The sequence below is a fragment of the Morchella importuna genome (assembly GCF_003444635.1).
Source record: "Morchella importuna strain M04M26 chromosome Unknown Morimp01GS026, whole genome shotgun sequence".
Taxonomy (NCBI): domain Eukaryota; kingdom Fungi; phylum Ascomycota; class Pezizomycetes; order Pezizales; family Morchellaceae; genus Morchella; species Morchella importuna.
Genome location: NW_025763423.1, coordinates 404,930 through 432,381, shown reverse-complemented (window position 1 = coordinate 432,381; position 27,452 = coordinate 404,930). Strand labels below are relative to the sequence as shown.

Here is a 27,452-nt window from a genome sequence, read left to right as displayed (position 1 = left end):
GCTAATACAGCGGCCGGGATTTGATATCATACTGTTTTTCTTGTGAAGCGATGATTACCTCGCTGAAAGTTGTGTTCGCCAACTCTGTTCCAGTCTATATACTTGAATGATCTTGGACTCATATTTCCGAGCAATTAAATATGGACCAACCATATGTACAATATGGAAACACCACAATATGGAATATGCAACATAGACATAGGTTGTCAAGTCTACTGTGCATCCCACCTCTTGCAGGTCTGCCTTGTGAGCTTAAATCTTGGATATTTTACTCAAAGAAAAAGTCAATATAACCTAATATCAATTACAAACTATGTATGTACAATCCATCAGAAAAGAGTATTATTCGCATAAATCGACAAACATTGGATCATCCGCTAAAATTATATAAGACGATAATTTTCATTCGATCGTTCAAGGGCGTGGTTCGATCGCAAGCATAGCGGAAAACCAGCGGGTTCTAAACTGCTCTCCTCAAAAATTATGTTCCCCCTACATCCATCGCCGAAGAAATATGGACTGTTTCTGCTGGAAAGTAATAGATACTTCGGAAACTAGGAGTGTTTTATACACCATCAGCGAGACTATACGTAACAGAGACAAAAAGCATATTATATGTCACTGGCATAATATCTCAAAGTTTAATTTAGGCCGCTGCTACTGCTGTTGTGTAATGTTTCAATCATATGGTTTCTTAGGCACCAGATACTAGAGGACCCTTTCCACTAAAGAAACCTATTATAGGAAGACCGAATGAACCTGATTTAGAAATTTGCTGTCACTTGTACATATAGCTGTAGTGACAATACTGCTTATATCAACGACTGGCACAAACACGAGCTCTTCAATGGGAATCATAATCTTTGTGGGGTTCGCGATTTTGATATCCTCAAGGCTCATGGGCTGGCAGTCCATATTTAGAGGCGTATTTCCGGCGGAAAACATTGGTTTATGCGTGAGAAACAGACTAATTTAACTATTTTTGAGCCCCAAGAAAGCCCGAAAGTTTATTGCTATTTCTAGACTAAATAACTAGAATGAGCTGGATGGAGAACATGCGAGACTTTAGTGTAATTACTATATGAAAATCTTTGGGACATTTAGGCAAATCCATATGAATCCTATTCACCAAGACGTGCTTAATGGCTTCGGGCTAACCCGGGGAAGGGGGGGGGGGGGGGTGATACTGATTGATATTTGATATTTGATATGCGTCTAGTAACCGGTGGTAGATAGATACATGTAGATATATGTAATAACTGAACTGCTATGGTAGAGTTTACTTATTAATCTCATTGTTATACATGATTTTACAATTTGCGAGTATATATAGGCTTTAGTAGGCACCACTACATGTATGAGTAATCTTGACTGACCCTTCTAGTTATAAAATCAACGAGTGTGAGTCATGAGAATATTTTCATAATTATCTATGTTACTTTCTACCCAGCACGGTGATATATTGCGCGCAGCGCATGTGGTTGTTACTAAAGCCTTCAACAGCCGGTTCACCAGGCGTCACTCGTCTTGGCAAAATTACCAGAATGAATCTGGTTAAGGATGTGGATTATTAAAACTACATGTATGTCTAGTATTTTGCCTTGCACATTTAAAACTGGAAAACTGAATATTGATATAATAAACTGCCTCGAATTTACATGTGAATTTCTTTTTTTTAAAAAAATATGCTTCGGTTCCGGTTCCTCGTTCCTTTGCGCATTTAAAATTTCGTTGTGACAAAAGAAAGTCCCTTATTTATGATGAGCAAAAATTTGACTGGGGGTGAGCCGAAGGCTTTGAGCCGTTGAGAAGGGGGAACAAAGGATATAAATAAAAAGGAGGTGGAGTACATAAAAAACGAGGATAATACCGCTTCTAATAATGAATAATAAGCTTAATCGACACTCGTCGGGGTAAAAGGTTGATACCATTCTAAGTATATATGTGAATTGAACGAGTGTTATAAAAATGCAGGGATAGGGCGTGTAAGTAAGTAAAAAGAAAGTAGAAAAGAAAGAAAAAAGAAATATGCAAGAGGCACTAAGACCCGCAGGAAATGCAATTAATGAATTAAACAAAAAAAAAAAAAAAAAAGACCCGCAGGAATGAACCCTAAAACTCCATCGCCCAAATCATATACACCACTATTACACCACTATTCCAAATTTTGTGTGGGATTCGCTATTGTCGGATCGGGTCCTCGCAAACTCTACACGCCACTTTCCATAACACCTTCCCAAAATTTTTATAACCCTTCTTTTGATTAATCAATCAGATCATCGTGCCCAAATTCAGAGCGCGGTCCCTTGGGAGCCGGGGTTTCCGCCTCCAGGGGTTCCAGAGCCCCAATTGCCGTCTCTGGCCATTTGGTTTAAATTTTTTGACAAGTTATCCTCTTCGAAAACTGTTCCTTGCGACAGTGTAAGTGAAGGCAGTCTCTCGATGGTTGAAGGTGCAGTTTTATAAACGCCATCACCAACATAGTACTTGACTGGTTCTTGTTGCGGCCCTGAAGGCGTAGGGGTAGTAGGTGGTAGAGTAAATAACTGCGGTGCTTTCCCCTCGTAGGGGTGCTTCCCCTGTAAACCATTTCGAGGATGTGCCGGGGTGCTTGGAGCTTGTGATGTCCCCCAGCTCGGACTTGGAGGGTACTGCCTCTGGTATGGTGGGGGTAGAGGTGCAGTTGAAGTAAGGCCTGGTGGAGTGAAGTAAGGAGGTTGGCTATTATAGGGAGTTTGAGTAGAGTTATTAGACTGGAACGGATTCCCGGTAGGTCCTGGGGTATTCCGAACTAGCCCTCCCGGGACGCCATAGGGACCGTATCCGACAGGAGGGGCATGGTATGGAGCTTGGGGAGGCACTGACGAACGCGAGGGGTCATAATTATACTCGCCAGACGGTGGGTATGGAGATGAAGATTGGCCTGGGCTCGTATAAGAATAAGAAGCCCCAGCCCATGTGGGATTGGGACTATCGCGGGGATCATATGGGGGCCTTGACTGACTCCTTAGGGGGGAAGGTGCCGTGGCGGCAGCATACGGCTTTAGATACGAGGGTTGAACGGTAGAATTAGACTGAATTGTAAACTTTGACGCAGGGTATCCAGTCGGAGGATAACCCATCTGAGTTGGTGTTTGGGGCGGCTTTGGTGAAAGAATACGACCTTTGCCCTGTAAAGGATATTCAGGCTGCACATACGACAACGGGGTGGAGGGGTTGTTGGGCTTTCGACCCGGTCTACCAGGTTCTTTGCGTGAAGACCCTCTCGCTCTAAAAGTAGCACTAGGAACTGGTCGATTACCTGCTGTTCCGGAGGTACCATTGGAAGAAGGGGAAGACATCAGGACGGGGGAGAATCCAGGTGGGTCAGTAAAGAGTTTTTGTGCATTCTTTTGCGGACTATGGCTCACGGTGACCACATTATTTCCTTTTATCGGTTTGTCAAAATTTCTATCGTTCAAAAATGGATGTCTAGCACCAGTAGAAACCCCTGGATATATAGCATCATAAGGCGGCCTTTTGGGCGGTTTTACGGTTTCTAGTCTGTCGTTTGGAGGCTTCGGGATATCCGGAAGCTTGGGCCGGAGATTTTCTTTGCTAGAATCTTGTTGTACTTTTTCGGATCCATCGCGAAGGCGTTTTTGTGGTAAACCTACAGCCTTGATCAAGGTTCCGTTTCCGGGTATTGGTGGGGTTAATTTATCGCTTGGATGACCTTTGAGAAAAAGGTTGTCAATTTCTTGATCTCATAACTACGGATTATAAGGTAAGATAAACCTACCATTTGCCTTTTGGGGAAGATCAGGACTGGTGCTCAGCATTTGTACCTCCCCATCTTCCATTGCCCTGGCTGGATAAGACACAGGATCTTGAGATGATGCATCAGGGGTCAATACGAAATCAAAATGCTTAGATGTGAGAGGGCCAGATGATGGTGACCTCTCTCGAGAAGGTTCAACGCCTGAAGTCTTAGGTTCGGCAAGATAGTTGGGGCTTGGCACTATGACCTCTTCCCTTTCAGACTCCACCGAGGACTCCCGCCCCTCCCCACTGCTCCGGTGGGGGTCAGAAGGGACAAGATCCCACATTTCACTTTCTCGATCAACAAGCTCTCTGTTTCCATGGTCCTTTCCCGAACCACTCTGATCAGGACTTTTCTCCTTAAGTAGATCCTTGTCTACAGACATAATTTCATCCTCATCATCGTAGTAGTAGTCCCCCTCAGAATATTTATCGAACTCGTCCTCTGAATCAAGTTCTATGCCCTCCTTCAAGCGAACTAAGCTGTCAACAGCCATAGCTTCGCGAGTGGTGTATCTCCTTGGCGGGAGAACCTGGGCAGGATTCTTAGGGTCATATTTGTCTAAGCACGCGGTGTTAGGTAAATGATCTTTTATGAGATATAAGATTCGAGAAGACTCACGGTCAAGAACAAAATCAAGTTTTCCGACTCCTGGCTTGTCGTTATCTCGAAGACGATCGTAGATTGATTGATTCGACAAAAGTTCATCCAATATTTGACTATCAATTTCCATATCATCTGTGTTATTGGCTTCTAACCCTGGCGATTGAGGGGGTGTCATAAGTGAGGCCTTTTCAACTCTAATGCACTCGCCAAATATTCTTCTCGCTCTTGCAGTGCATGTCTCACTGACCTTGCGGTCGAATAGACCCTCGTTAGTCCGAGTGGCCAATTGCGGTCGATCATATCTACAGCGATCGCGGCCTTCACGGTGCATAAATGTTTCGATCAAATCGGTCATCGTAACATTCTCGGTCCTGTTTATTCCACATCTGCGGAGGATCCACTGATTGAGATATGGGTCTCTGACTTTCCAAAGCTCAGAGATGTCACGCTTCTCTCGGATGAATGCCACGACACAGCGATCCATCCACTCGCCCATCGATATCTAGAAAATAAGGGTTAAAAAAAACTGCATTAATCTTTTTATACACAAAGTAAAATATAGTAGAAAAATTCCTACCTCAAATGATCGTTGTACGATTTTACAGCTGTTCTGAAAAACTTGTACTCCGTTGATCTGTTTAAACTCCTTTTCGCCATCTAGATGGCTCAAGTGTGTCTCGAGCCTGTCATCTAACGTGCCATAGATCTCCTTAGCCCATGGCGCCTGACTGGTAACGTCTCTACCTGTCTTCAATTCCTTCAAGGTTTTGCTTGCACGAGTCTGATGGCGAGTAACTATTAGTTTTGCAACAACTTTAAATCGATCCTTTATATCAGAGTTGCGTTTTTTGAGATCTTCCAGTGATGCCAAGTCGGCAGCAAGCTTAATCTCCCTTTCCCGAAGTGCATCTAGCTTGCTGTGTAATGGATTACGATAAGAAGTGCCTGTGACACCAGAATACCACTCGGTTGCCGACGTAGTGTCTTGTTCTTTATCTTCTTTTTCTGGTACCCTCATCAATGCGGCCTCAACTACAGGCCCCTCTGCCACAGTCCTGACTGAGGCGCTGCCGCCTCGGCCGCCTCGTCCTCTTCCCCGTGTGCGATACGCACCTCTTCCACCCCTTGAGCCGGGGCCACCACGTGACCCTCTTCCTCGGCCTCTACCTCTACTACCTCTGGGCCTACCGACTTCTGCACGAGCTCTTCCCCGGGCTCTTCCCCGACCCCTACCTCTCCCCCTTGTGGGGGTGGTAGGTGTAGCATCTGATGTAAGAGGAGCTGCATTAGCTGATCCATTTTCAAGAATCCGTCTTCTCTTTGGCTGTCGATCCTCAACCTCCGAAGAAGATCCATCATGGCCTGAAGTCTCCATCGTAGCAGAAGTATTAGGTGTCTCAGCAGCTATAGCAACGGCAGCAGTGCCCAAATTGTTGTTCTCCTTTGCCATTTCACTATCGGCAGGACTACTGTGTAGGCCCTTCCTAGCGCGCAAACTAACCTGCAATGGCATTGAAGGAAGGCGGGCCAATGTTCTTGGAGCCGGAGGAGTAGGGACGGTAGGAGCAGGTGAAACCTCATCCTCATCTACTTCTATTTCCTCAGGCTCACCATCTTGCGGTTGAGGTGTGGGAGGCCTCGATGAGTCCTCATTGTTATTCTCTTCCGAGCCTTGATCAGTGAGTCTACGTTGTGGATAAGATTGCCCACGAACGCGTCCTCGACCTCGACCACCACGTTGACCTCTTCGGCCCCTCATGATGATTGATGTTGGTTGGTGGTGTACTAAGAGCAACCACAACACACACAACAAAAAAGATTACGAAAAAAAAAGTTGCTATAAATTATTAGCCAGTTAAAATGAATTCATAGTTATAAGATATATATGATGTATATTGTTCAAGTAGATGATCGATTGTCGATGACGACGACGAAAGGTGTTTATGTAAGGAAAAGAAGAAAGGGGGGGGGGGGGGTTAGGCAGGTAGGCAGGTAGGTTAGGTTAGAGACAATAATGGGATTAAGCGACAGGGGTATCAAGACTGATACAAATTTTTAAAAGGAAAAACGATTCTTCCACAAACAGAAATAGCAACAACGTGTTGTGAGAGAGAGACAAGGTAGGGAAAGGCAAGAGTGATGGTTGGGAGGAGGGGAGGGGGTTGTGGCACTTACAGATTTCCGAGATGGGTTGTTAGACAGACAGAGAGAGAGGTTGATCAAATATAAGCACACTGCAAACAGGAGGTACTTCTATAAACCCGTGAAGGTATTATTAGCTCTTGCTTTTCGGAGATGATAATTCCAATAGAAATAGTAGAGCGTATTTAAAATAAAAAAAGATTGTACTGACTTTTTATCAATCAGGCCTTTTCCCAGTGCAACGCAATGAAGCGCAGTGAGTCGAGGCTGATGGATAGAAAGGCGCAAAAAAAAAAAACGTGTGAATGATGACCTACACTCCAAGCCAATCGTTCGGGGATGTAAAAAAACGAAAAACGGAAATGTACGAGGAAACGGCCGCGTTTATCAAAAGACACACAAAGTAGAATGAATATAGAAAGAAGGATTAATTACCGGTAAAATAAAAAGGCCTGATTAGATATGGTATCAGTCGAGACAGATGGAGTTGAGAGGTAGGCAAGGTTCAGTCAGGTAGGTTGTGTTGCAAGAGGGCTCTGGATCGAAGGGATGATGGATGGGAAGATTACTGGCGATGCGCGGAGGTTGATTGATTTGATCTAGATAGCCCTCCTCCGGTTTTTCCGGCGCCCAAAGAAAATAAAGAAATATCGGCCGTGTACTTTCCTTAGCTCTCAAGACCAAGAGAAAAGTGGAATCAATGCTCTCCAGGCGGTTGGCAGATACTTTTCTATGAGTGCATGTAGGTTCTTTTGGGTAGAGAAAGATAGATGTGGTCTGGGAAGCTGTGTTGCCCAGACAAGACCTCCCCTGTATTGGGAAAAAGAACAGAGGTACGTTCGGCTCGCCACACCCTTAGTAAGAAGTGTAGCAACAAATGCACAGCTTTAAGAACAAGCAGAAGAAGAATTTCCACCTGCCTGTCTGACTAGCAGAGATAGAATGAGAAGGGTAATGGAGGTGCAACTAAGGGTTGGTGGATAAAGAGTTGAAGAAAGTCGTTAAAAGGCAATCAACAACTGATGCTGAGTGTAGAGTAAGGGAAAATGCTTGGAAACTTGCGGATTGGGATACTGAACCAGTCCAGATTGAAATGCCATCCCATAGGATTAAGGCCAGGCAAGATCAATGTTGCCTTACTTTTACTCACCTAATACAATACTCTTGACAAGGGGAAGGGTTTCATGATAGCGAATTACTTTACAGCATTTCACTATGATTCTACTTACTACATGTACTTGTTTTTTTTTTTGTTCAATGCCTTTAAGTGAGGTTGAAATCTACCAAGCATAAATTTACGCAACCAGCCATTTGTAACATGATCATCTCCTTTCGACCGGGGGCTGAACTGTAACAGCTGTATCTCAGACAGTGTCGACATTATCTTTCTCGACGTTTTATGTTTGGTAATTATAAGATTTAAGCAATATCTTATTTAGAGCCACGTACCTTCCGTGTTATTTTGATGTGAACTTCAACGCTATAGAATTAATACCATTCAAGTAACATCACTACGCACATGTGCATGCAGTATATTTTTATACACGCGTACCTATAAAACCTTTCGTCCCCAAGAGAAGAGGTTCAGCAACTCACAGGTATTGCACATGTACATGTAGTTACCATTACCAGCCCTTGGCGTGCACGCATGCTGAAAGAAATGAGAAACGAAACTAAAGTACATGTACCTTATCATAATGTAGTACATGTAAAACGCACCTGGCTGATAGGCGCCTGTAACTACAATACATGTATGCACGTAAAGTAAGGAAACGAAACAACTCGGCAAGCCGGAAACCCGAATCAACGGTGCGGCAGGGTATGTAATGTAGCTAGGGCTTTCGGATCTAACCGAATTTCATGGGCCCAAGGAGACCTCGGGCTAAGGAAGCTCGTATAAAGAGTTTTAGAAATTTAGAGTACCTACATGTATGTATCAGCATGACTCCAAATTCCCCTGGTAGCGTGTGCAAGCGGCGTAGACAAATGAATTTTCACAAGGACTAGCTACATGTACTAGGCTAAATCAACTCACTTCCAACCAGTCGCAAGCACGAGGGGGTTTAACGTCGAATTTCATGATACTTCCAACTTCCCTTATAGGATGCTTGTACTACCTTAGCTCCTCCTTTTTTCACGGAGGCGTGATAGCTTGAGGAATTTAAGCTTCTTACTTGCGCTTAGAAAAAAGGATAAGAAGCCCGAATTTCGCTCCTTCTATATTACCTTTTTTCAGTACCATCATTCGTTACATTGGCCGGTATTCACATTCCCTTGAGATTTACTACAATCTGATTCATTCGTTAATATCCAACCGCCAACAATATGGTCTCTCAACGCTCTTTACTTAGCGCCCCGCGCCTATTGACTATCTTTCTTGCATCCTTCTCTGTGATTTCTAGTGTCAATGGAGTCGCGCAGAGTGAAGATGATTCGCAAACCATTAATGGTATTACCATCACTGAGGCCGACCAGGCACCAGACTGCATGTATGAATGCCCTGCACTGGAGAAATACGGATCTGGAAGTGAACTGCCCCAGGTATGCCCCAACTGCGTTACTGCCTCATCACATAATCCCCTTATAAACCTAACCGGGGCTATGTTTTCTGATAATCACCCGGTGCCGGGAATCTAGTGCGTCACGGAGCAACTCACGGATAATTCGCAATACGCCGATATGATCAAAAGTGGCGACTACGGGAGTGATGATGAGACTCTGCAAGCTATCAACGAAATCATGAGCTGCATTTGCACAGATGTTGACTTTGTTAAAGAACTGGCCGACTGTGTTTTCAATGAACCTGTAAGTTTCCAGCCAGCCACACTTTGCTCCCACAAAGAGTCATCAGGCTAATATATAACTGTTTCTATTAATAGTGTGGCAACAACAACACCGCAATGTAGGTTTTTAATTCTCCATTTGGAAGAGGATTTTCATCAAGAGCCTTTTAGAGTAGTAGTGCTGACTTCTCCGATCTGCATTCAGTTACGAAGCTATCAGCATTGGCTACAAAGTTTGTGGAGTTATGTACAATGTCACCTACCCAGCCCCTACAGGTAAGCAACCTGCATTATTATTATCCCCTCCCACCCACACTTAGCATGGATTTCCCTCACCGGCACTCAAAAGTCCATTTGCGACAATTTCTTCTCGAAAAGACTCGTCAGCACATTATGGCATCCCCTGCCCAGCCACCCTCCCTAGTGAAAAAATAATTCCTTTTTTAGAAGTACTGCTGATCGAAAGGTGCAAAATGATATAAAGAGGTGGTCAAGATGCTCCAAATTTCAGTTCCCTCCGGTGTTGTCGTCCCTACTACAATCACAGGAGTACCTCAAGCAACCACTTGGCCAGGAAAAACAGTTGACGCAACTCTATCTTCTACCACCTCCAACCCTTCTGCTACCGCTACATCGTCGTCCTCCTCCTCAAACTCAAACGACACTGTCACCGCAAGCACAAACGCAGCCATGAAGTCCTCTCCAAGCTACTACCTCGTATTCCTCGCGTTTTTCGCCTTCCTCGCCGTCTCGGTCTCAGCCCAGTCAAATGGCACAAACCCCATCTCCAGCACCACTACTGGTATTGCTGCTACTACAACGACAATCGCCAACGGAACTTTGACATCTACGTCTACTGTTGCCGTCACAAGTGGTGTTTCAAATGGAACTTTGACCTCAACTTCAACTGCTACAAACAACCTCACAACTTCTACCACCAGCACCCGAACTTCCTCCACTGGTACCAGCTCTACCACAACTGGCAGTTCCGCCAGCGCCTCTTCAACTGGTGATGCGCCTGGAGCTGCCATCAAGAACGGTGCATCTTTCGGTCTTGTGGCTGCAGGTGCCGTTGCTGCTGCATTCTTGTTCTAGAGGGTCGAAAAACAGCTTGAGATATAATAACCACTTCTTTACACCTCCTTCACCACGTCGAATGGGGATATGTTGAAATGGCAATTGTTTTTCTGTTTTTCTTTCCTTTTGTGATGTACTATTATGGGAAATGTGTAAAGGGGTGAAATAGGGAACGCAGTAATTCAGGGGTATGTTCACGTTACGTGGGGGGTGGTTGTAATGGAGAGAAATATAATACGAGAATTATCTTTATCTGTTGCTTTTGTCCTACATATCATTTCCACATCGCGGGTGAAACCTCGCGTACATGATGCATACATGTACGAAAATTTCTTTTTGCGACAGGTTACGTACATAACGTGTGAGTAGAGCGTAAGTATTGCAATAGGTAGCGATAATTCGGGCTTTGTTTAGTTAGACCCGTGGCCATGAAGTAACCACCAGTCACAAACCCTCTTAGCTAGGCCACGCACATTCAATGGTGTTGACTGTATTACTAAAGTTTGAACCCAGAAGAAGACACGGCCTAAATAGAGTACTTATGTGCGTACATGTGGTTTCGCTAACCCGTCTGATTCTCTCTTGTAATAGAAAACCATGGCGATCGTTAAGATCCTACATACATCTAGTATTTATGTGACGGTAATAGAAACTACATGTAGAGGTAGCGACAACGGGTGATATCGTATGATGTTTAAATTTCCCCATTGCCGTAAATCACGACTAATTTCACTCTGGTTAGGAACAAAGGACTAAAAGCAGACCCGGGGTTACGTTAAGCAACCTCAAATTAAGCTTAACTTTCGGCGGCGCGAGAGGGACAACGCCCCAATCATTTGGCGGCAGTATTTCAAAATCAACCCGTTTTACCGACACTATTCCTCCAAGATTCTTCTAAGAGAGTACCTACCTTCTACTTCTCATCATGTGTAATAACAAGACCAATTTATGCAATGGCCGCCAAGCGTATATCCATGTCTCATCGGCGGCCCCATCGGTTCAAACCCCGAAGCTCTCGTACCTGACATGAATGCCCAGATTCCACATCAAGTACAATTCCATATAATAGCCGGGTACTCTATTGCTCCTAATTAATTGACAGACTATCTGAACGGAGTAGCCTCAATTTACTTCCATAAAGACAAGAAGATTTCGGGGCATCGTATATTGAACTCCGATGGTATGCAATATAGAACTTCTGGGCAGTGGCCTTTATAAACTGGAGATGTTGTAGATAATTCCTTCGCCAACCTTGCAATATATACTCCCACGATGTTCTTGAAAGGACTCTCTCTTCTTGCTGTGGCCGGCGGCGCCCAGTTTGCCATCGCGTTCAGGGTTGTTACTGCCGAAGAGGCATGGTCTGCAATCAACCCCGGATGGAATGTAAGTGCACATGTGCAGTTAGTAACTAGTGTCTTTCTAATTATTCCCACAGCTTGGAAATACTCTCGATGCTATTCCAGATGAGACCAGTTGGGGCAATGCGGCAGTGGTCGAATCTACATTCGACGAGATCAAAAGAGCCGGTTTTAAGTCCGTCCGTATTCCCGTAACATGGACCGACCACTTTGCAAGTCAAGCTCCAGACTGTATGTCATGATAGCTTTCACTACATAAGCCTTTAATACCAGTGCTGACGTTGGGTATAGATATTGTTAATCCAGCATGGATGAATCGTGTTGAGACGGTCGTGGATTGGTCTCTTAGTAAAGGTTTCTGGGTAGTCCTCAATGTCCACCACGACAGCTGGCAATGGGCAGACTTTACAATTGAACCGGAAACTCTCGAGGAGAGGAAGACCAAGTTTGAGAAACTTTGGGTCCAGATCGCGGACCGGTTCAAGTCAAAGTCTGAGAAACTCATTCTTGAGTCTTTGAACGAACCAGCCGGTAGCAGTAGTCAAGAAAATGCCGAACAGTAAGTAATTCACTTGTGCTATTATCAATATAGTTAATTACTAATACAACCTAGATATAACGATGCAAATCAACGTTTTGTCAATATCGTTCGCTCTTCCGGTGGTTATAATGCCGATCGCCTCCTCACCCTCCCCGGCTTGAACACAAACATTCAACGCACGGTTGATTGGTTTGTCGAGCCGGCCAATGCTTCCAACTACATCCTCCATGTCCATGACTACGACCCCTGGGACTTCGTCTCTACCTCCTGGGGCCGCACCTTTTGGGGAACGGCCGCCGATAAACAGGCTATTGAAGATACTTTTATCGCACTTCAAACAAAGTTCCAGGCTCCTGCAATGATTGGTGAGTGGGGTCTCACGGGAACGTCGGTAGAAAACGGAGCGGCATGGAATTACTTTGACTTCTTCGTCCGCACAAGTAAGAAGTACGAGCTTGGTGCACAACTTTGGGATAATGGAAACGATCATTATGATCGCGTTAACAAGAAGTGGAGAGATCCAGTTAAACTGGCAATCATTCAGAATGCGGTGAGGGATATTCCGAATACGCTGCCTGCATATGACCAGCTTGCCACAATCTGGGTAAAGAAGGGGCAATCCGCTGGAGCAGCAGCACAGGTGAACTTGGAGTACAACGGGAACGTGTTGAGGAGTGTTGTCAATAATCAAGGTAGCATGCTGAAGAAAGGAACTGACTACATTACCACCGCAACGGGGTTCAATCTCACGTCGGCGTATTTTGACAAGGTTACCAGTAACGCAGCTGTCGGTGTGAGGGATACGTTGACAGTCAAGAGTTCAGCTGGTATTCAGCTTCCACTTGATGTCACAGTGTACGATACTCCAACTGTGGCTCAGAACGTATACGAACTTACGAGCACGGCCGATTTGAGCATCCCAGTTGTGTGGAATGGAGCAAAATTAGCGACTGTTAAAGCAGTTAGGAAGGACGGCGTATACCTCAAAGATGACTGGACGCAGTGGAACGGGCCTCTACAGCAAGCGTAATTCCCCCGCATCTCACCTCCTTAGCTATCGCTAACGTAGACACAGTCGCATTAATTGGGGTGACTTTGGAACCAATGGGAACAACCTGGTCCTTTACTCCTCCATTTTGAATACAGTGAAGAGTTCAGGACAAGCCGTTGACTTTACCTGTAAGATATTCACACTCAAATTCCATTTATCGAGTAGATCTATGCTAATATCGTGATAGTCGAGTTCTGGCCGAGGACTGACCAAACTAATAATGTTACCGTAACCGTTTCAGTCGTCTAGGAGATACATGTATATTTGGAGGGTAGTGCAGTGAATATGGTATAAAAGTACATATATAAGTGACCTTATTAAATTGTGTATTCAAACATCCACGTATTGCAAACTCTCTGTGTGATTGACTCCAATACCTGTATTCTAGTTTGGAAAAAGGTTTATTCGTATCCAAGGGACAGACTTGCAAATTGAGGGATTGAGAGCTGAATGGACAGCGCCGGCAAGTCGAGCTATTAACTAGGTGAAGATCTAGAATCACATCATCTTCAAGGGTAACCAGTATCAATTACTCCTGCATCTAAATCAAGCCCCCCGATAATTCCTCTTGAGGTTGTTGGACTACCTCAACCTGAGCCGGGGCTAAGTCATTATATGGAGAATTTAAAGCTCCGGTAATGAAATATCTTAGACTGAGAAGAGAAAATTAGTTATTAATTGTGATAATAAAAGGTGGCCTTTATGAATCTGTAGGGTAGAATTGGTCATTAGTGGGAAATTAGAGTACACGTGTAACGCAGCTGGACGTCGACCTAGCGAGGCCAATATTGAGAAACACAAAGTAGGATTGGGAAATGAGATGAGACTTGAAGTTACAAACATGTATCTTTATTATTCATGGGGGTTACATTTGTGGTTGGTATTAGCTGGAACGAGCAAGAAAAAAGACAAGAAACCCCGTGCATATATATGCGTTGTTTGGCGGGACCAGGGGATCGCCGCCAACTCAGAGTTAAAGGTGTCGCGTCGTGAGTACTGTCGTTCACGGGGTATTGGCGGATACTGGGTGATGGCGGACAGGGCAAAAAAGAGACAGCGAAGCCAACTTTTACCTGCAATTCGCCAATACCCAGTATCCACCAATACCCCGTGAACGACAGTACTTATGGTGTGATTAACCGCTCTCGATCAACCATGCCATGATGAAATTTTCAAAAAGAGCTTGGGAAATATAAAATATACCAACTACATACATCACAATTCAAATTATTAGGATATAGGAAGCGTTAATTTTGAGGCACGGATATACAGTTACGGATATACAGTTACGGATATAGTCATGTAACTACATTTAACTATCTTAATTAGAGGCTGCCGGACCCCCGACCACGAAAACTTTTGAAATGACTGTATATGATTTATACTTTACATGCAACGTATACATACATGATGCAGTATCACCGATTATATGGGAGGGGACATACAGCACGTAACTGTAGCGCATGTAATAAGGTCCGACACATCCATATGGAAGTTGATTCTCCAATTGATTCCGTGAATCCACCCTAGGCTCTGCCGTGGTGCATGTAGACACGACTTATGGCATATCTCTGGCCGCATAACCATCGAGTGATAATCTGTGAATGGCAACCTTGCATGTTGTTTAAGATGGTTTGGGTCTTTGCTACAGAGTCTAGATGCGTACATGTATTAACAATCGTTGGTTTCATCATAAGTTTATAAATACGTTCTTTCACTATAGTACTACCAGGAGACATTTACCCAATTTCAAGTACTGCAAATAATCCTCGAAAGCTTTTGTCTATATATAATGATACGATTAACGACACCGTACCAACCCATAGTCCCGTAAATTAAACATGAGATAAATGTTAAATTTTCTTTTCGTCCAGTCGGGGCACATATTTGGGCGGAGTAAATTGCACATTAGTGTAGTAGACCAAGGCTAAGAGTGTGTTAGTAATTAGCTATAGCCAAAGATGGGGTATACATAGGGTATGCAGAAAAGAGCTATCCAAAGATAAACTACTAGTAATACTGGATGGAGTCCCCCCTTTCATACTATAGCTGCAACTCTATTTTTTAGTATTGTTTTGGTTTGGTAGGCGTCCCCGATTGCTTCTGGACGTTAGAAGTGACTCTTGCTTGCTGTTGTTATAGCTGGCCATGAATCAAAATCAAAATGCTTAAGTAGATCGAATCTCCATCATATATTTGTTCTTTTGAATCAACTTTACAGGCATGTTTATATTATCTCCGAGCCGATTGGACGCAGACAGCCGCCAAGTTATTAGAGTAGGGAAGGAGCTTTGAGTGGATTAATACATGTATATAAAATAAGTTGCATATCCATGAAGCACTTCGCCTTCGAACCATCTCAGAATGGCAAGTCTTTTGTAGGAAGGTAAACGACTTCTCTACCTAGGGAGGTCCGGTGAAGATGAACCTCTGACTAGCATCTGCAAACTGACTGCAACAAGCGCTGAATCGGGTCTGTGAGGGGGCATAGGGCGACTAAGAGGGAAATGGTGTGTATTTTTTCAGTAAAGTACCGACCCGGTAAGATAGTAGGCATAGTACTCTAGAGTAGAGCACCTAGCAGATAGATACATGAAAAGGTGGAGACGAAACGCGAAACAAGTTGATCTCAGGGTTAGGGCTCATCATCAGGCAACTCCAGGCGGCACCAATCAACCACACATCCCCAAATTGCAAAGCTCACCCCCGTCCGTAACACCCAACAAGCTGCCTGTTGCTGCTCCACGGCTTGTTTTCCGCTGTGCAGTTAGAAAAGCTGATATCTGCAATCCCCCTACTTTCACCCCTTCTTCTCTCATCACTCCTCCCCTCTCTTCGCTCGAGAATCAGATCTCTCTTTACTCACAGATGGCTCAACAGCAGTGGATCGTCACCCAGGACAAGACTTTCAGAAAATGGTATGCTTCCCCCCCCCCTGTTATCGCCGCCCCGCTTCCCCTCCATCCGCTGCGTTATCCTTCCCCTGAATGAGAACTGGCAGATGTGAACTGTGACTGATGGTATTCAACCAATGTTTTCAGGCTCAACTCCAAACTTGCAATTCGGAACATTCCTCCCGCAAACTCTTTGGAGAAAGATCTTGCCACAGGGGTATTGCGCCCTTCTTTCCTTGCTCTGTCCCACCCTTCTTCACGTGGCGCATGTGTGCGCGATAAACAAACAAACAATGGTGGGGTGACTGACCTGGTAACGAGCCAACCTGACAGGTACTACTCATCCACCTCCTAGAAATTCTCGGCAATGAATCACTGGGGAAATATGCTTCGAACCCTAGACTACGAGTGCAAATGTGCGAGAATGTCCACAAGGCGCTCGAATATATCCGTGGCCGCGGGATTCAACTCTTGAACATCGGTGCCGAGGATATTGTAGATGGGAATCTCAAGCTTATCCTGGGTCTGCTATGGATGTTGATTCTGCGATTCACGATCAACATCAACGAGGAAGGTTTAACAGCTAAGGAAGGTTTACTACTCTGGTGCCAGCGTAAGACGGCATGCTATGAGGAGGTTGATATCCGCGACTTCTCGAGTTCATGGAATAATGGTCTCGCTTTGTAAGCAACTTCCTCTCCTTTCCCGGTGAGCTACGCTTACAAAATAAATAGCTGTGCCCTCTTGGATATCCATAGACCGGATTTGATCGACTACGATGCTTTGGACAAATCTGACCACAGGGGTAACACTGCTCTCGCTTTCCGCATCGCAACCGAGGAAATCGGCATCCCCGCCCTTCTCGATGTTGAGGATGTCTGCGATGTCGCTAGGCCGGATGAAAAATCCTTGATGACCTACATCGCTTACTGGTTTCATGCATTCTCACAACTTGATAGAATCGAAACTGCTGGGCGTAGAGTTGAGAAATTCGTAGAGGTTATGCAAGGGGCATGGAGTATGCAACATAATTTCGAAAAACGGATGACCGAGCTGCTTAAGCAGATTAACGAGGTTCGCAATACGTGGACCACCGCAAAATTCTCGGGAACATATGCGGACGCAAAGAGCCAATATGCCAATTTTGGTGCCTATAAACGGACGCTGAAGCGCGCGTGGGTGGCGGAGAAGGCGGACTTGGTAAGCTTATTGGGTAATATTAAGACCAAGTTGAGTACCTATCGATTAAAAGACTACGATCCACCTGCCGGGTTGAGTTTGGCGAATCTGGACAGAGAATGGAAAATCCTGCTTCAGTTTGAGGGCAAGAGGAGTATGCAGATAAACGAGAAAATCAGGGATATCAAAGAGGGACTGCGTCGAGAATTCGCCAACGCTGCAAATGAGTTTGCATTATGCTTAAATACCGTATCGCTTCAAATCAGCGAACTGGACGGAGAACCCGAGGTTAGTTGCAGCCACTTTTTTCATGAATACTCACTCGGACTTGCTGACAAGTCTACTATAGTACCAACTCCGAATAGTTCGCACACTCCACAACAACATTATTCCCCTCGAACTTGAGCTCGACCGCATTGAGAAATTAACAGAGGACTGCGAAGAGGCCAATATTGAAGAAAATGATTACACTGTGTACTCATATGACGAGCTTGAATACGAATACGGGCTTGCAAAGGAAAGTGTTGCCAAGAAGCTGTCTTTCTTAGATAACCAGATTGTCGCCCGGAACATGACAAACCTTACGCCTATTCAACTGGAAGAGTTTGAATCTGTATTCCGCCACTTCGACCGTGATCTCTCTAACTCTCTCCACGAGCTTGAGTTCTCTGCTGCCCTCGCATCACTCGGTTTAGTCTATGATGAGGAGGAAATGCATAGCGTCTTCAATACCGTAAGCTGCGGCGGCCGGTCAGTGACGTTTGAGCAGTTTATCCGCTTCATGGTCGAAGTAACGGAGGACCAGAACTCAGCGGAGCAGGTATGGCAGAGTTTCCGAGAAGTTGCCGATGGCAAGCCTTATGTAACCGAGGTGGACCTACGCCACTCTTTGATACCGGATGGAATGATTGAGCAGCTCGTGAAAACGATGCCAAAGGTCCGTGTCAAGGTCGAGGACGGTGATGAAGAGAGGGAAGAGGAGGGATTCGATTACGAAAAATATATGGAAGTTTTGACAGGGAAAGGACCAGGGACAAATGGCGCTGGTCATCGTTAGAAGGGGCAAGCACCAAGACAGACGGAAATTGTTTAAGTATTAATTATAGCATTGGGTTCGCGGTTTTATCCTTTCCTTTTCCCTTTTCTTGAAAAGCGGGCACAGCGTTCAATGAGTATAGAGGGGAATAATAATTTTGTTTCTTGGGTCAAGCACAAAGCTAATGACCTTTCTTATTCCCCTTCACCTTATGCCACCCCTTGTTATTTTTCTCGTACCTTCGATTGAAATACCCAATACTGCTAGCTAAACTTTGGGATGTTTTTGAATACCTGGGTTATCTTTCCTCCCTGGACCTGTTCTATCTTGTTTTTCTTTCTCCATACCTTTATTTTACCACTTCTCTTTTATACTTTTTGTCCGCGGTTTTCACAAATACATTTTGTTTCTGGTGGGCGGTCGGTTGGTCGGTCTGTAGGGGGGTGTTATTTGACCTTGAATGAAATGATCGTGGCACGCTCAGGAAGGAAAACCAAGCGATGTAATTATGATGCATGTTATTTTACCTTTCCCTTTATATTTTTTTTTGCCCTTCTTTTTGTGTCTGTTCTTAAGCTTGCTGCGGGTAGAATTTGTACCTCTAGTTATTAGTAATATGGAGAAGCTAGGTGGGTGTGAATTCTATCTATCTAGGCCGCCGTTTGGTCTGGTTTTTTGTTGTACCTACATAGTTTAGTAGTCAATCATCGTCTCTCACTCTCATGTGCGCACTGACCTACATACACGCCTGGCTATGGCTCCACATCCATATTGTGTGTCTCACTCGGGGGGTATAGTGCATGATGTAATATGATGGAGGGGTGCGTCGAATGCGTGATTATTTGGCAAAAGAAAAGAAGTGTCAGCCTTTCTTCTAGAAGAGCCAGGGACTCCACCACCACAAAAGTCTCCTATTGGCTGATACCATACCAGCTTCCATATAACAACACACAGGTAGGCTCCATATAAAGAAATTTGGTGGTGAGCCCGGTGAGGGAGTAATAACATGATAGCTAGACTCCCAGCTCCTGTGGATGCAGACACGATACTGATCGGACCCATATATACCTTCCGGTTGCATTCCATTGGTATACCCCAAATACTCATAATCTCCCCAATGTAGAGTTTTCCATTTAATATTTCTTCCCCCTCGCCTGTGACTGGCTGTCTAGGAAGAAATCGGAGTAGGAACAATCGACAGTTGAAATTTAGACATGTTCTGCAGGGTCCGTCCAATTTGGTAAAAAAGCCAAGTATTGCGAGTGATACACTGTGATCCACCATCCCCCAGCTAGGCATGTTGCCTCTAGCCCATTCATAACATTACTTATCCGCCTACACTAACGGACAGGATAGTATGAGCATATGTTTGTAGGTAGTGGCATGTAGGGAACCACATGACTTTGTGGATCCGGACTATTCGGAATTCCTCGTCAAGGATATCCCTTTGGTATAAATCGCGGTATGCTTCCCTTCCATTTGTACTTCATTCACTGTGAAATCTGATAGGCTGGTATCTAAATACTCGGCGTAGTCAGTGAGAAACGTCGAGGCAAAGCAGAGTATTCGTAGCTGAGGCAGCCGGCCGGTCTCTACCTACATTTAGGAACATTTTTTGAGGAGAGGTATAAAGTTGGTACTTATGAATTGTCATTCTCAAAGTTGAATACTGGGAGGCACATCAACCATTGACTGATATTGGCGTATCAAACGATACGTCGATGGGGATAGGTTCCACTGCACTGTTCGTTAGGTGGTAAGATTGGCGGCTCACAAATGGGCCAGAGGAGAGAACCTCTCGTAGTCTGTGTCTTTTGGTGCGGTGCTGGGTGTACTGGATGGCCTTGATTAACTTGAGATAGGGAGGCGAATCGAGAAACTGGCTGCCAGTTTGTGAAGTGACTGTATGTAGTAGTTTTAAGCCCACTGGTGGGCGCTTTGTTAACTGTTTAAGGGATACTGTCACTGCTACTGTCAAAATTGTTAATTATTAAGAATCACATCTCGCCCTGTGGCCCATGCATGAAGGTTCTGCCTCTCATGTCGACGGCATTAAAGTAGTAGTATAAGGACAAGCAACTACTTCATGTAGTTAGGTGTCTATATATTGCTATATATTGCTACATTATTGAGAACAGCTCGTACTCGTACAAGACCAGATCAACCAACTCACCACCACATGGCTCCCCTTCTCTTCTCCCTTGCCTCCTCTGCTGACACCAGCTTTAAATAGGCAATTTTAACTTGGGGTACGGCCACGAATCACACGGTATCACTCGCAACATATTATCGTGTATAAACTTCACATATCATACATGATCAACCCACAGAACCTGAAAACAGACTGGCTCTACTGGCGCTGTCATTGTCGATAGTGGCGAGCATGAAGAAGCCTGGATTGTGGATAGAAAGGTTCCGACTATTCGGGCTTGGGAGTGCTACAGAAGCTTACCCATGCCAACCCCGGTACTCCCGCGTGGGCGCATATATGGCTAAATAGAAGAGAAAAGGAAAGGCGCAAGGGTTGGAGTCCGCAGGGGCAACTTGACTCACAAAGCCGAGACTGGGTACCCGCACAAATTAGCCCGGCCGGCCCCACAAAAAAACCAAGCGAGAAGACCAGGTGCCAACAAACAGCCAGAGAAAACAAAGAAAAGAAGGTGCTGAAATTGAGTTGAGCCCCATGGAAACAAGCCCGCACACTATCCAACTCTAAGGTCTCTGCAGTGAAATAGCACGTGGGGAATAGCACGGATATCCGGATACGATGGAAGATGATGGAGGGTGGAAGAATGCGGTTTTACAAATGGCGATTAGGCGAGACTTTGCCGACGGTAATAGGTGTGGTTTTGAGCTTGCGGTACCGGCTTTTATCGGATCAAAGATGACTTTGCAATTGCTGATTGGCCAAAGTACTTCTGTCTGCTAGTTTGCTGTGTATGTGTAAGAGTGTGATACGTTCATCTAGTCAACAGTATGGCTGGTCATAAATATGGGTAATTGTAGCCCCACGCCTATCACCTACAGGAAATGACCAGGCGCTAGTTTTGAACAGCAGGTTTGGTTGGGACGTGTGCGTGTGAGAAGCCAAGTTGCAAGTTGGTCGATGTGGGAGATGCAGGGGATGTTGATCACGACTGATCACTCGGCTGTAATCCCCGGTATTGTAACGACCACATTGGACTATTGGCCTTGGCTGTCTTGCACATACATGTATGTATAGAATATGTTAGTAACACTTTATGTAGATGTTATACAAGCATCTAACGTTTCAGCAGCAGCTGGTCACTATTATCGGACAATGGGTTTTAAATTGAGATATGGCTAACTATATAGACCACCAGTACGTACTTTGACTACTAAACTGTCAGACTATTCGTCTAGATTTTCTTTGGATCCATAAACCCGGCCTTTATCCTCCATTTTTAAAGATCCTGCAGGAATATGAGATCATGGGGGCCATCGAGCTCTGCATAAATGGCTTTCACTTGCCAGTTCGATTAAGCTCTGTGTTACGAACTGGTGGGGTCGTAATCTCGTTTCTACCCTTACTTGCGCCAAGCTATGTGATCGCTACAGCGCTCGTCATATTATATTGGGAGAGGCCTGTCGGTGTTATGATGGGGATGTGCACGTTCTTCGGTTCCATAATTGAATCGGCAGTATATTTGTAACAGAAGCTACATCACTCCCCAGATGTTACACTGTAGGGACATAGCGGAAGAACGGATTAATTGCAGGGGGGTGAACTCTATGTACTCAAAATAGACTATGAGACAACTGTTTGGCAGCGCGGAAATGGAAGGGACGGGTAATGGCGCCATCGTGAGGTCAGTGCTGTAAAATTGCCCGGTCCATCATGGTCTCTGTCTAAGAAGCAGCTTAGCGTTACGCGTAGGCATCACAGTGGTGTTCTCGGGAGTTCAGCTAACAGCTAAAGTAGCTGTTGGGACTTGGAAGTTGGTCCAACCAGCTAAGGCCGTCCGTCGATAGAGATGTCTTCGCACAACAACAAAATAGAGTGCTGGTGGTGATCACTCACATTTGAATCCCCAGATCGTGTTCAACCAACTACTCGGGATTCGGAATTCGGAACATATATATTAGGGCTGCCTGTCTGTTGGTGATGGATGGTGATGATGATGATGTGCTTGACATATCCGTAATTCCCCCGTTGACCGTTGGCCGTTGGGACCCTGATTTCTTGGCAGGGGGGGTGAGATGCTGGGCAGCTGGACCCTGGTAGTTAGCTCTGCTAGCTAAGATGTAGCCAGGGTATTAGTTCTTTTTTTGGAAGGGTTGTTTGGCTGCGGCTGTGAGAAAGAAGAAGAAGAAGACGACGACGACGACGACGGCATGTTTTTCTTTCTTCGTTCCCCTTGTTCGCGGGATCGAGCATACACATATAATAAGGTACTACAAGTACTGTAGAAGGGAATAAAGTTGGGCACCTACTTTAAACAGCCATCTATATATCTGCTACTCTCAGCTGCTATTGGCCAATCTGTCCACCAGCTAGATCTAGCACATCCACATCCATACATCTTCCTGGCTGTCACTCACTCACTCCCGAGTTTTCCTGGGCCTGTCTGTGATACCCTTGACTTGATACCCTTCCTCCTGCATTGGAAGCTGGGCCCCACCCACCCACCCACCCACCCACTCCCCCCCGTGCTGCATTGCGTTGTAATCCTGCTCCCCGCGCCCGATACAGACAGTTCCTTTTCAGGAGACCGATTCAGCATTGCGCAGGCGCAAGAAAATCAATCTATCTTTTTGTTTCTTATCGAATATCTGTCTCCTGCACAAACTTACCAAACCTATTCACCCATTCATCCACCCCCCATCCACTTTACACGACTTACGCAACCCACGCGAGCCAACCTCCGATAAACGTCAACCAGTTGCAGCCTCTCTTTTTTTTGCCCTTTATCCCCCCCCCCCGTGCCGTTTGTTGAGTGTGCTGGTTGGCCCCGGCGAATTCCATACACAGCGGAGGAGAGAGAGAGAGAGGAGTGCAGAAGTAGTCGAGTGTGAGGGAAGGAGGAAGGAGCCAAACTGCGTTCTTGGACGAGAATGCCCTCACTGTCACTATCATCATGTTCGTTTAGCCTCACGCCGCTACAATCAAAATTCCTCGCGTCCTTTTTTGCTACGACTTTGCTTGTGCTCGTGCTGTTCTTTGTGTCAAACCCGAGATCAGCGTACTCGTTCGATACCAGTGTTCGGCTGCCTGGGTTGGAAACTTTGGGCGGTTTGGAGCTGAATGGCGACTTTTGTGCACCGCGGGATGAGGACTGCCGCGGAGGAGGAGCAGCTGGTGGAGGCGATGTTGACGATACTGATGACTGGCATGAGCAGATCCTGGAACTACAGGACCTTCAGGAATTGAGGACAAGGGATAATGAGATCGTTCGAGGGCTGGGGAACGGTGTTCCTGGACGGTATAACCTTCAGTTTGGGGAAATCAACTACTGGCTTCTGGAGCCGAATGATCTCTACGGCTCGAGTACCGCTAAGCGGGGCGCTGGAAGTGAATTACGGAAGAGGGATGGGGAGCATGGGAACGAGAAACGACAAGACGACAATGCCGTGGAGCTCTACATCACGTTCAATACATGTCTACAGCCCCAACCAAATCAGGACCTTCCGGAGTCGCAGCGCCCCATAGCACCACCTCCGGAGCTCCAGGTTTTCATGTCCAGCACCAGCGAGAATCAGGCCCCAGGGCCGGCAGTTACGGACAAGCCGCAGACCGTGATACCGATCATTGGTGGTTTTGGAAACCTCACAATCACGACATCCGGCTCGACGTGGATTGGTGTCTACGCCCCTACTGTCGACGATACCGACGAATGGGTTGATATCTGGAACTATGAGATTGTGCTCTCCACCACCAGGCCGTACCACCAATACATCGAAGACCAGTTCCTCTATCTTATCGACACAGACGACAGCTCCGCGCTGCTCATCACAGGGAACATGACTACAACCTCCTCCCGCGAAGGCGGTTTTGACGAGGACGTAGACGGCGACGAGCTCATGACCCGCACCCCTCCCTACAAAATGTACGCGCAAAATACCGGCGTGCATTCCCGCTTCAATGGGCTTGAGCGCTCTTACTGCGCTGTGAAGGGGCTCGCCCAGACCAGCACCTCCGACGTATCCATGACTCGGCGGGGGCTGGGTAACCTCCCCAAGGAGCAGTTTCACCTCCGGGAACTCAACAGCTCCTCTACATATATTGGATTCCTGACCCGCCCCGGTGGAAATGGCTCGGACCCGGACGACACCTCGGGAACGGTCTGGCGTGCAATGCGTATTAACACCAAGGGCGACGGGAACTGCCAGATTATCTACAACCTCCCCTTTTGCAGCGAAGTCGCATACGCAGTGCCCAGCAACCCCACCCTTTTCGGCATCCAGCAGCTTACGTCCTTCTACGACAACATCGCCGCATCGTGGTACCAGAACTTTAGCTACTCGCTGCAGCAGATTCCATGTAATGCCAGCAAGTCTTCGGCCTACTCGCTCGCACGCACATGCGATGACTGCGCCGCCGCGTACAAAAACTGGCTGTGCGCGGTGACCATCCCGCGGTGCATGGACTACTCATCGACACTCTCGTACCTTGCTGAGCGCGCATCAAACGAGCTCTTCTATAACGCTACCAACAAAGGCTTGCAGCTGCACCCATATTCGCCGACACTATCCCCGGCGTCGCTCGCCGCACACACAAACACGACTGGGACTAGCGTTGCCAGTCGAAATAAGCAGATTGACCAGGTGATCCGGCCGGGCCCTTATAAGGAGGTTAAGCCGTGCATGGACCTGTGCTGGACGCTTGTGCAGAGCTGCCCAACGACGTTTGGCTTTTCGTGCCCGAACATGAAGCAGCCGGGGGGCGAGCGGAGCTATGGCGACCGGGATGGTGACGGCGACGTTACCTGTAGCTATTTGGGTGCGGTGTACTTCTTAAGTGCGGCCGGGAGAGGGTGGAGCATGGGGCTGGGCGCAGCAGGGTGGGTGCTGTGGATGGTTGTGTGGACGCTGGTGTGGGAGGGTATGTAGACGTCGTTTGTGGGGGGTGCTGACGTTCTTTGCACTAGCGATGTGCTCTGCTTTTTGTTGTTCTTCTTCACTGTCTTCTCTGCACTGTTTTTCTGGTTGGACCTTTCTGTTTGAAGTTCCTATGTTTGGTGCTGGTGGTGGCAGAGGAGCGAAAGAGGAAAAAAACGTTTATGATTTGAGTGGTTTGGGGACCGGGGTCACGGGGGCGAGGCGTTTAATCTTTGTATCCTGTTTTTTTTTTTTTTTTTTTTTCATTAATCTTTTTTTCCTTAATCTTTTTTTCTTTTTTTCTTCTCTCTTTATATCCATATTTCCCTTCTATTTTTCTTTCATGTGGTGAGTTTTTGATACTCCTTTTTAATGCCCTACTTTCTTTCTTTTCTTTTTCTTTCTTTTTTTTAGCACGCATCTCTCTTCGTATGTCATGTTAGATTTGGATTCGGAAACGGATGGACGGGTGGGTGGAGGGATGGATGGATGGACCTTGGAAATTAGGGATATTAGATGTGTGTGCGGGGGGGGGGAGTGCAATTTGAGGGCTATGTTGAAGATGCTTGCTTGTTGCTGTGTGCTGCGTGTGTGTGCTGTGAGTATGTGTGAGTATGCTGTGTGTGAATGTGAGTGAGAGGGCTAGAGTAGGGCGGAAATGATCGTTTGGCTGCTTTCTGCTGCTGGTGGTGCGGTGTGCCGGTACGCGGTATGTCTGTGTTTGTTGGGGGATAATACGCTGGGGGTAAGCTCCTGGCTTATAGACGCACATGCACTGAGGCCAGGCGAGAGGCAGTATGGTATTTACATAGTGTAGTCTCCGGGGACGGAAGCGCTCAGTCATGGGGAATCACCCGGTCGGGGGGAGATGACGTGCTAGTAGGGATTTACTGCTGTTACTGTTGTTACTAATATTGGTATTAGTATTGGTATTGGTATTAGTATCAGAGTAGTATTGTTGGCATTTGTATTATTTACTAGCACTGATATTCGCATTTATACCGGGATTCAGTACTATTGGCACTAAGTACATGTACCTACTGCGTTTACCACTGATGTCTATCTATTTGCTACGAATGATACTTCTACTTCTACTTCTACTACTACTACTACTACTACTGGGTACTGCCGACTCAACTGCTACGGTGCGGATTCATTATCTATAGCTGCATCTGTATCTGCATCCGGCCGGGAAGTTCTTATATTTCCAATTCGATACCACATACCAGCAGCCCTTAACGTATTTACTATCCCACTATAAGCCAATGCAATACAATGCATCCCCCACTCTCTACCCCCCCAATGCCGGTGCCAGCCCCGGAAAAGAAAGAAGAGGAAAAAAAAGAATCCCATTAGCTATCTACATAGCCCCCCCCCCCCCCCCAATATCCCCCAATATCCCCCCAATCCCCAATTCGCCCGCTAGTGGTGCCCCTCCCCATGATGCTTCTCCTCCTTCATAAACACAGCCTCATACGCACAGTATCCCGCGAACGCCACCGTCGCGATGCCGAGCCCGGGGAAGGCGCCCTTGAAGCGGTTCCAGCGCGTGAAGGGGCCTGTGTAGCGCCATGTCTCTCTGTTTGCCTGTTGGTTAGCTGGCTGGCTGTGTTGGTTGCGTGTGGGTAGGTGTAGGGGGAAGGGTAGGTGGGTAGAGGGGGAGGAGGTACATGCGGGCCCACGGGTCGGCGCGGGTGGGCTTCTTGAGGAGCGATTGCGGGTCGAAGGGGGTGTTTGGGTTCATGTTGTGTGTGTGCTGTGTGCTGTGTGTGTGCGGTGGGGGTGTGCGGGTGTGGTGCGGGAGTGCCGGTGTCTGTCTGTGTGGAGGGGCGGGGGGGTTACCCGGAGTGCAGGTCAGGTCAGGCCCTACAACACAGGCTGGGATTGTCGCTATTCACAAATACAACAGAAAAACAATGTC

The 27,452-nt window shown here is 46.3% G+C and overlaps 6 protein-coding genes across 6 annotated transcripts; 4 read left to right on the top strand and 2 right to left on the bottom strand.

The window, feature by feature from the left end:
- Window positions 1–2,291: 2,291 nt before the first annotated feature.
- On the bottom strand, window positions 2,292–7,655 carry LAJ45_07862 (uncharacterized protein; the record flags this gene model as incomplete). The annotated part of the gene is made up of 8 exons (XM_046117417.1): window positions 2,292–3,715; window positions 3,782–4,363; window positions 4,424–4,910; window positions 4,986–6,093; window positions 6,232–6,245; window positions 6,584–6,661; window positions 6,986–7,002; window positions 7,625–7,655. The coding sequence occupies 8 exons, from the start codon at window positions 7,653–7,655 to the stop codon at window positions 2,292–2,294; spliced, it is 3,741 nt and encodes a 1,246-aa protein (XP_045969402.1).
- A 1,220-nt stretch (window positions 7,656–8,875) lies between these two features.
- Window positions 8,876–10,428, top strand: LAJ45_07861 (uncharacterized protein; the record flags this gene model as incomplete). The annotated part of the gene is made up of 5 exons (XM_046117416.1): window positions 8,876–9,091; window positions 9,188–9,355; window positions 9,430–9,452; window positions 9,539–9,609; window positions 9,818–10,428. The coding sequence occupies 5 exons, from the start codon at window positions 8,876–8,878 to the stop codon at window positions 10,426–10,428; spliced, it is 1,089 nt and encodes a 362-aa protein (XP_045969401.1).
- Window positions 10,429–11,682: 1,254 nt separating this feature from the next.
- LAJ45_07860 (uncharacterized protein) lies at window positions 11,683–13,612 on the top strand (the record flags this gene model as incomplete). The annotated part of the gene is made up of 6 exons (XM_046117415.1): window positions 11,683–11,796; window positions 11,849–12,002; window positions 12,063–12,330; window positions 12,385–13,338; window positions 13,388–13,491; window positions 13,551–13,612. 6 exons carry the CDS (start codon window positions 11,683–11,685, stop codon window positions 13,610–13,612), a joined length of 1,656 nt encoding a protein of 551 aa, XP_045969400.1.
- Window positions 13,613–16,231: 2,619 nt separating this feature from the next.
- LAJ45_07859 (uncharacterized protein) lies at window positions 16,232–18,493 on the top strand (the record flags this gene model as incomplete). Its single annotated transcript, XM_046117414.1, has 5 exons — window positions 16,232–16,281; window positions 16,405–16,474; window positions 16,591–16,940; window positions 16,992–17,724; window positions 17,786–18,493. 5 exons carry the CDS (start codon window positions 16,232–16,234, stop codon window positions 18,491–18,493), a joined length of 1,911 nt encoding a protein of 636 aa, XP_045969399.1.
- A 5,055-nt stretch (window positions 18,494–23,548) lies between these two features.
- Window positions 23,549–25,543, top strand: LAJ45_07858 (uncharacterized protein; the record flags this gene model as incomplete). The annotated part of the gene is made up of 1 exon (XM_046117413.1): window positions 23,549–25,543. One exon carries the CDS (start codon window positions 23,549–23,551, stop codon window positions 25,541–25,543), a length of 1,995 nt encoding a protein of 664 aa, XP_045969398.1.
- Window positions 25,544–26,953: 1,410 nt separating this feature from the next.
- LAJ45_07857 (uncharacterized protein) lies at window positions 26,954–27,275 on the bottom strand (the record flags this gene model as incomplete). Its single annotated transcript, XM_046117412.1, has 2 exons — window positions 26,954–27,110; window positions 27,202–27,275. The coding sequence occupies 2 exons, from the start codon at window positions 27,273–27,275 to the stop codon at window positions 26,954–26,956; spliced, it is 231 nt and encodes a 76-aa protein (XP_045969397.1).
- Window positions 27,276–27,452: the final 177 nt, after the last annotated feature.